Source organism: Oryzias melastigma, linkage group LG13 (genome assembly GCF_002922805.2).
Source record: "Oryzias melastigma strain HK-1 linkage group LG13, ASM292280v2, whole genome shotgun sequence".
Lineage (NCBI taxonomy): Eukaryota > Metazoa > Chordata > Actinopteri > Beloniformes > Adrianichthyidae > Oryzias > Oryzias melastigma.
This window is the reverse complement of record NC_050524.1, coordinates 29,098,226-29,106,471: the sequence shown is the minus strand read 5'-3', so window position 1 is coordinate 29,106,471 and position 8,246 is coordinate 29,098,226. Positions and strand designations below refer to the sequence as shown.

General features: G+C 40.5%; 1 protein-coding gene across 2 annotated transcripts in view; it reads right to left on the bottom strand.

Annotated features, from left to right (window-relative positions):
• Positions 1-1,482: 1,482 nt before the first annotated feature.
• The window catches only part of nxph1 (neurexophilin 1), a 38,551-nt gene continuing 31,787 nt past the window's right edge, over positions 1,483-8,246 (bottom strand). For both annotated transcript variants that reach the window (XM_036214947.1, XM_024260210.2), the window contains exon 2: positions 1,483-4,133. In XM_036214947.1, coding sequence (XP_036070840.1) covers positions 3,378-4,040 — 663 coding nt within the window. In that variant the 5' untranslated portion in view covers positions 4,041-4,133 and the 3' untranslated portion in view covers positions 1,483-3,377. The remainder of the gene's footprint in view (positions 4,134-8,246) is intronic.

The window sequence follows — 8,246 nt, the reverse complement described above, 5'->3', positions numbered from 1 at the left end:
TCCCCCTCGGGTTCTAAGAAGTACCTGCTGGTTCCAAGAAGCCACAATACCATAGATTTTTAGTGAAAATTACAGCTATTACTCAGTCATTATATTAGTCAGAATACCTGTTTTTCTTTTTTACATGTTTTAGTAATCCTTTTTTTCTTCATTGTTTCTGTAGTTTTTCTCAAGTTATAAACTGGCCTATCAGATGTCTCCATAAATTTGACAGATTCTCCAGAGCCAGCTGTCAGTGGATTGGGTGTGGCCTTCCAACAAGCTCACTCCTGATTGGTGAGAGTGGTTGTCATAGAAATGTTGACTTAGACTGACTTGGACCAATCATTGCTTACTGATGATTTCTGGTTCCAACATTGCGATGTCCATATCACAAAAAATTGGCAACTGAATTGACTTCATTTTGTTGGAACCAGAAGTGACCCGTTTTCTGTGTGTGACATCACACTAACTCAGTTGGTCCAGTTCTCTCTTACAGTCAGTAGTTCCAACTGTTGATCTGTTTGTGAGATTTGTGGTCTTTCAATGTCTTATACTCACCGAAAATGCATTCTCAAGTTTTTATTCATGTTTGTTAATCCTAGATTTCCTAATTTCTACCAATGGATTCAATCACTTTTTGACACTTGGTCCCAAACATTGAATGCAGTTGGTATCCTGTGATGCTATAAGGACATAAAAGGAGCTATAATTTGTCTTTTTATCCATTAATTCAATTCAATTCAATTCAATTTTATTTATATAGCCCAATATCACAAATTCAATTTGCCTCATTGTTACTTGTTTAGTACATTGGCACCTTGCTTAACAAACATAATTTGCTCCAACTGTCCATTTATTAAAATAATCATTTGTTATGCAAAAACACAATGTCCTATAAAGACTTTTATCATGTTCAACTTTGCGGTGAAAAATCCCAACTTCCATTCATGAAGGGGTATGGGATGTAACTAATGTCCTCTTGTCAAACCTGTGGCACCGAAAAAAAACCCGTAATGTTGGCGCCCTCTGAGGGTCCGTTTCTCACTTGAAGGCTCATATAAAGGCTGGGGTGACTGCTGATCTCAGCTAGTATGGTTCTTTGAGCTTGCTACTTCAAAAGGAGCTGTTCAGTGCTAAACAGGATCGTTTTTTTCGTTTGATCAAGAAAATTAAGAAAAAAATGATGTATATTGTTGAGAGGTATTACATCTAGTTTTATTTATGGGAGTCGGATTGAGCTTGACTGTAAGAATCGGCCTATTCTTCAGCTCCAACAAGTCACACCTCACAGAAACGTGAAAAAAAAAATATGTCATTCAATTTGCAAAAAGGTGTCCTGCTATGAAATGACCTTAAGGACCCACTTCAATGAAAATTGTGTTTTTAACATGTTCTTGTAGCATTTTTCTCTTGAAAAAACTTGTAGTTTCCACATAAAAACCATAGCTGTCAGGCTACAAGCTCTGGGTTTTATTTTTGTCAGGATCATTTTTTTTTTTCTTTTTATCAATTTATGGTCATTTTACTGTATCTGCTAAGGCATTTCTCATTATCTACAGACCTTTCCAATATGGCGTCGCTCTTTACATATCTTGGTAAAAGGGTAGCGTGGCATCTCAAGCAATATAACTCATTGAATGTTTCAAACTGTTTAAAAACAATGATGACAATAATAATAAAAACTTTTAATATTCATATGATAATTAGGATTTGGTGCCCACTCCAGCAGATTGCACCTTTGTAGCCACCTGTGTCGCCTATACTCAGGGTAGACCCTAGATTGTGGTTGTGAGGGGCTGTAGGAAGGGACAAAGGGATGATGTGAAGGTTTATTTTCTCACCCACAACTCAAATTTCTGACGAAGTACTTCAAAACTATATCCTAGAAAAGTTTTTTTTTTTTTAATTTTGACTAAAAAGGACAAAATTATAATTAAAAGGCCACTGGGAACACTTTTACAGTAGATTGAAAGATGATTGGAGTGGGAGTTTAAATTTTAGTGACTCATCTGAGCCACACAAGACACAACTGTACCCAGATTTAGACATTATTGTCTTTTTGAAAAATCTTTTTTTTTTTTGCATGTCATGCAGTCTACTAAGTCTTACAAGTGTGTGAGGTGAGGCGTGTGGCAGGTAGTCGCAGTGGTGTTCGTTAAGCGGATCAATATTATGCAGTGCATTCATTACACACACACATAAAAATTACTCCTTACATTGAAATTACAGCAAGCAAACATGTTAAAAGCAAGGGAACATTTCACTCATTCACTCATTGGAGGAATACACCAACACACATATTGGGTTGATACAATTTACTGATTTAATTCATTAGTGACTCTAATATTCCCTTTTGACCCCAAAAAGACATTTTCAGAGAATAGTTTTCATATGTTTCGTCATCTTTAAAACTTCTGTACAGGTTTTCAGTTTTCACAAACTTCACATCTAGGGCAGCAACGTTGTTTCGTTTCTTTAGGGAAATCAAGAACGAGCATAAAGGGGGGAGAACAAAAGGCGGAGTGTGGAGACATGTACAGAAGCAGCTTCATCTGGATAAACTATGTACATTTACAAACCATTCATACAAATTAGGCTCCTAGATATAGAATTTGTTACATTACATTTTGAGTTAGGCGAGAATAGACCCCCCTCCCCCTCCCACTGACAGCTGAAGAGTCAGAAGTTCAGTCAGTATTGAACCAGTTCACCCATCAGACTCAAAACATGGCTTTGTGAGGGAAACACTGGTGACAGCTGGGGAGTGACGAAGGTGGAGTGCACACCCCCAAGGACACGGGGGGATTGGCCTCTTCAATCCACACTCTGCAGGTTGGGTCAGCCCACAGAGCACACAGGTGAATCAGCATCGTCAACTGTTACCAGATTTAGTTCAAATCAATCAGGGTTTGGGTTTGTTTTCAGAAAAGATCACAGGAGCGAGGGTCTGTCCATTCAGGGTTTGGTCAGAAAGGTGGAACTACTAAAAATAGAAACAAATAGAAAGAAAGAAATATTACAGCGTCTGGTGGGCTTAGCAGCTGCAAAGAAAATGAAAAGGGACTGAAGTCACAAATTCAAACCAAACTGGCCTATGCAACTCTTGCGATCTAAGCATTGCTAAGACGGGAACAATCGTGAAAAGGACCAACGTCAATAGGATAACAATCATAGTTCCAGTTAATCGTTTTAGGTTAGCTGTAGGCATCACACGTTGCTATTTTCTATGTTTGGTAACAGTAAAAAGTAAGTGCTCTTTCTACAGAACTCTGAACACAGAGCAGGGAAAAAAAGAATGGATGATCGTGTTGGTACAGCTGATGCTCACGCTTCCCTGGGATGGATAGAAGCCCCAGTCTTTGACGCACTCACATACTGTGGAGTATTTTGGAACGTCAGCCTGAGGGGAAGTACGGAGTGTCACTGTGATAGTTGTAGTCTGGACAGACTTTCTGCACCAGCTTGTAGTCGGTGCTGTAGAAGGAAATGAAGATGCAGATAACCTTGAAAGGTTTGGAACATAGCCAGGACACGTGGCTCTGAGTTTGCTCCTGGTAGCAGGTCTTGGATGGGTCGAAGTTGCAGAGTGTGTTTTTCGCACCTTTTTCCACCTTCTCATACTCTATGCGACAGTTGAAGGACTTTGAGTCCTTGGCATCTATGACCGACTGCTGTGCCGCCACATCAAACTCAACAATCTTTGTGGGTGGAACCAAGCTAACAGATACATTGCCATGGCCTGTGGAGTTGTGCCGGAAGTAGACGCTGAAGGTGCCGTTGCCATGATCCACAATTTTACCAGTGATCAGGAGATTGAGTTTGACTGTTTTTATGTTGGAGTGGAAATCCCCCCAGCCGAACATCTTCTTGAACTTTCCCGTCTTAACCATGGGCCGCCGTTTTGTTCGTGGCCGTGAGTCCTGCAGGTCTGTGGAGTTCCTCAGCCAGTCCCACAGGTCCTGCTCAGAATAGGGCTCCGGAGTGTCATAGCGCAGGTCTAAGGCTGTGCTGTTCTCTTTGCCTTGTAAAGTCTGTGACAGCAGCCTGCTGATGGACATCTCCTTACCATTTCCTGTCCATATATGCTTTAGCGTAGATTTGGGGCTTCCTGACTTTACGATGTCCGACCTTGAGGCTTGGGTACCCGTGACCTGGAGAAGAGAGCAAAACATGTCAGTCTACTTGTTTTGCAAAGTGTACCAAGAAATGTAAGTGGTCCATTTGGAAACCAGATTATGTGAGTTCCATGCTGGAGTTGCGTTCACACACTCTCACTGAAGGCAGACTTCCAACTGGAACTCAAGACTAAAGCTATGTTCACAACACCATCAGCAACGTTTGTTCAGGCAACCACTTCTAATCAAAAATCTATGAAAACGCACAGAAATGTGCATTTCGGGCTTCCACGTCCAAAACACTTGTGTTCACACAAGTCTTCTGTAATGGGCTCTACATTCAAGACGTACAGTGATTTAACATGCGTTGAAAGTTAAACCAGGCTAAACTTCAACCAATCAAGGACTTGGATTTAGCATTTACATATGGATGGAATCCCTTTTAATTTACAAAAGGGCCAACAATTTGAAATTTGTTCATGAAGAAGAATTTAGTAAATGCAGTTGTTACCCGGTTGGAAATATATGACACCAAACCTTTCATATAGGATAAAAAAAAAAAACAAAAAAAAAAAACATGGAGCTATATTTGCACTGCTTAGGCATTTTGCACCAAACCAATCCCACCTGTAGGCGGACATGCACTAATAGACAAAGGAAAGAAGAAAAAGGACAAGAAGAGAAGCCCATCCCTGCTTGTCCAGTGTGAACACAGATGCCATTCAACTTTTACAATTCCTGTTGTTCTTTCCCCTTTGTTGATATTCAGGCTTCATCAGTGGATACATTAATGTGCTTAGCTGCACTGAATCCCACTTTTAAGGATTTGCTCAATCGGTATTGCTAATTCAAGCTAAAAGCTAATGTTCTCTGAGAATGTTTCAGAAGAAAAAGGCCTAGCTCCCTTTTTTTTTTTTACTACTAAGCCTGCTTTTGTCTCCCGCCCTCAGTTTCATGTGTTCATTGGGGTGTTTGATCTGTCATGACATGGACTGAGGACCACACAGCCTCATAAACAAGGGAAACCATAAAAAGTATTCGAGAACAAACTTACTAAGGGTGAGAAAAAGCTGTATAAAATGGAGTAGAGACTCATAAAAAACACAAGGATTTTATTACACAATTACAAAGAAAAAGCAATCTTGGAAAGGCCGCTCAACAACAGCACATTACCCACACAACCATGCAGCCCCAAACAAGGTTCTGCTCTTTGATTAAATTAGCAAACATCACATTTGTGTTTGCTAACACTATCACCCAGATTTGTTTTCTCAGAGAAACTTTCTCTGCAAAGTTTTTAAATCTCTTCAAATCTGATTGAGTATGGCTATTAGATTGAATGCAATGTCTCATCAGGCCAAACAAACAATAGTTTTTTTTCATTTCCATTTTTTTTTCAAGATTTTATCTGTTTTCTGTTTTTTTGTTTAAAGATGGAAAAGTACAAGAAGTTCTTGCAGAATTTGATGATTTTAGGCCTAATTTGAGGCGCCTTTCTTAATTGGTAGACCACAGAAAATACAGTAATCTACGGAAGGTAAAACAGGAAAAACTGCTCCTGAGATAAAGACTGCTCAGGAGGTAAGCATGCTGCTTAAACTGAACATCGATTATCCCAAGCATTAATGCTGCTCATGCGGCAGCGATCAGATCTGCGTTTAGGAGAGCTGTGGTGGAGGTTCCTGACATTGATCGCCTGATTTCCGTTGTAATATGTGACAGCAAATCTATCTGTGTGCGGTTTTTATGTTCTGCAGTTCTCCCAGGATCAATACTGGGGGAAAAAAGCAGGTATCTCTCAGCTCAAAGTCTGCTGCCATGTCAGGCAAACTTTAGAAACCACAGGGCTTTGATCTGATCTGTCTCACTTCAGGACCCAGAAAGACATTGATGCTCACTCCTGCTGTGATCTGAGGGGTATTTCCAACAAAGTTCGAAATTTTCTTTGTAGACATTGCACCTTTAGTCCATCATATGTGCTATATCATTTGTCCAGAGAAGGGAAGTTTGTCTGAAGACTGAGTTTCACGTCATGCTTAAAACAGGCTCTGATCAGACTTGAAAACAGATCATTCAAAGCTTGTCCACTGAAAATGTAAAATTTAACTTCAGAAATCTTTACAGAGAGGATCAAACTAATGGGAGAAGTGAACAGAACAAGTCACGGTTTAGCTTGATCTTAAATATAGCTCCTGCTGCAGTTTTGGGAAAAGTGTCCCACGGGGGAGGGGTCAGTATGCACGTGGCCACGCCCGGTTTGGCGGGTCTTCCTCATGTGGGGAAAATGTGCTTCTTCTGTCAGGTTAAAGTAAGAAAAACATGGATTCACTTCATCAAACATCAGCAGGTTCTTTTTGGTCTTTCAGCAGAAAGTTTATCCTGATATTTGTTTTATGCTCTGACGTGCTTTGATGAGCATTAAAATGTTGTAAGTTCTCATGAGATAATGCTTTATAAAACAATTTCTGCTAAAGAAATGAAATACTTATATTTTTGTAAGATCACTTTTGAAAATTCTGTCCAAATTATCTGTAAGTTTTTGCTTAATTTTGAGATTCGTGTCCTATAAGACATAAATGTAAAACACTGTCAGACTGTTTTTTTTTAGGGTTTACATTCTGAGAAGCACAGAAGGAAACATCCCGACAGATCCTCTTCATTGAGGAGCCTTCTCTGCTGTCCATATGCTGAAGTTGGGAGGATACATGACCTCTGACTGTGAAGCTGGCAGGAGCATCTGGCGGGTGTGTGAACGGACAGCGTCAGAAGTTGGAAAAATGTAGATTTATCTGGATGAACATAGAGTCCAGATCTGTTTAAGTGTTGCCATCTGGGCTTATTTAGCTTCCTGAGGGCAACTAAGCCCTAGTCGGCCCTGAGAGGGAACCTGATGATCCTGGTGATTCACCCCATTCTTTTGAAAAGTCTGTGTTCAAAAGTCTAACATTCTAGCAAGTTTCTAGGACCGTTTTTGGGCTCTAAAACGCACAGCCATTGAATGAGCATTACCAGTTTAACCAGGTTGAACTTTGTCCAATCAGGGACTCGGATTTGGTAATAATGTGTCAATTTGGAACCCAGACAAGATAACAAGCGTGATGACATCTAAGTTTTTTTTTTTTTTTTATCCGCCATTATTTTGTCCCCAAATTGCAAGATTTCCACCACTTTGACATCTCGCAACAATCCTCTTCTAACTGTAGGTGGAGGACATGTGCTAGTAAGCAGTAGAAAAAGAAGAAGAAGCCCCTCCCTGATTCTCCAGTGTGAACACGCTTTTCAATGAGCGTTCAATGAGTGACAAGTGCTTGTCCAGCCTTTGTCTTGATGCTTTTGTTTTTAGAAGCTCAGTCCCCTCAAAAACCCTCTCCAGACCCTTCTCTTGCTCATTGGTGGTCTGCCTCAGTATCTGCAAACTCAGGACCAGATTTCCTCAAGGTTTCAGGATTGCATCTGTTAAATAAGCAAATCGGTGTGTAAAATCTGTTTGTCTTTTGATGAATTTGCAATAAAGACATTTCTGGCAGAAAGCGGGAACAATTGATATCACTTGTATCTGTAAAATTAGATGAAACGGATAAACGTAGCGCAAACAATGTGATTTATCACACGTAAAGCAGGATCGCGGGCGCTGCTTTGTTTCTATATTTGGCATGTCTGAAAGGCAGCAGCAAACTGGCACAACTTTACGCACAAAATGGCTGCAGGCATTGTTTCGAAGAGGAGGTGTAGACAAACACAAAACGGGATGAAAAGAGCCCAATTTGCTTTCATGCTGCAAAAATACATTTTTAGAATGCCAGAAGCAAAATTTATTAAGGAATATTTTCAATCCAGTCGTGCAATCTTGAAGCTTTTGCTTGGACTGTGAGGTAATTACAGCCACTGTCATTTCAATTTTTCTGTTTTGTCACATTTTTAGCTGTGGTGTTTGGTTGTGTGCGTGCTGTCCTCGGTCGCTCTTCCTCCTCTACAGGCTGCTGTTCTCTAGAGACCTGCAGGTCACCTGTACCCCATCTTCGATCCCTCTCTCATCGACCGTCATCAGCGCAGACGCACTCACCAGAGTGAGGTGCGACGGCCTGATTATCTCACCTTAGCAATCATGTCACAGAAAACAGCGTGCCCCTTGTGGGTAATAAATGTCCG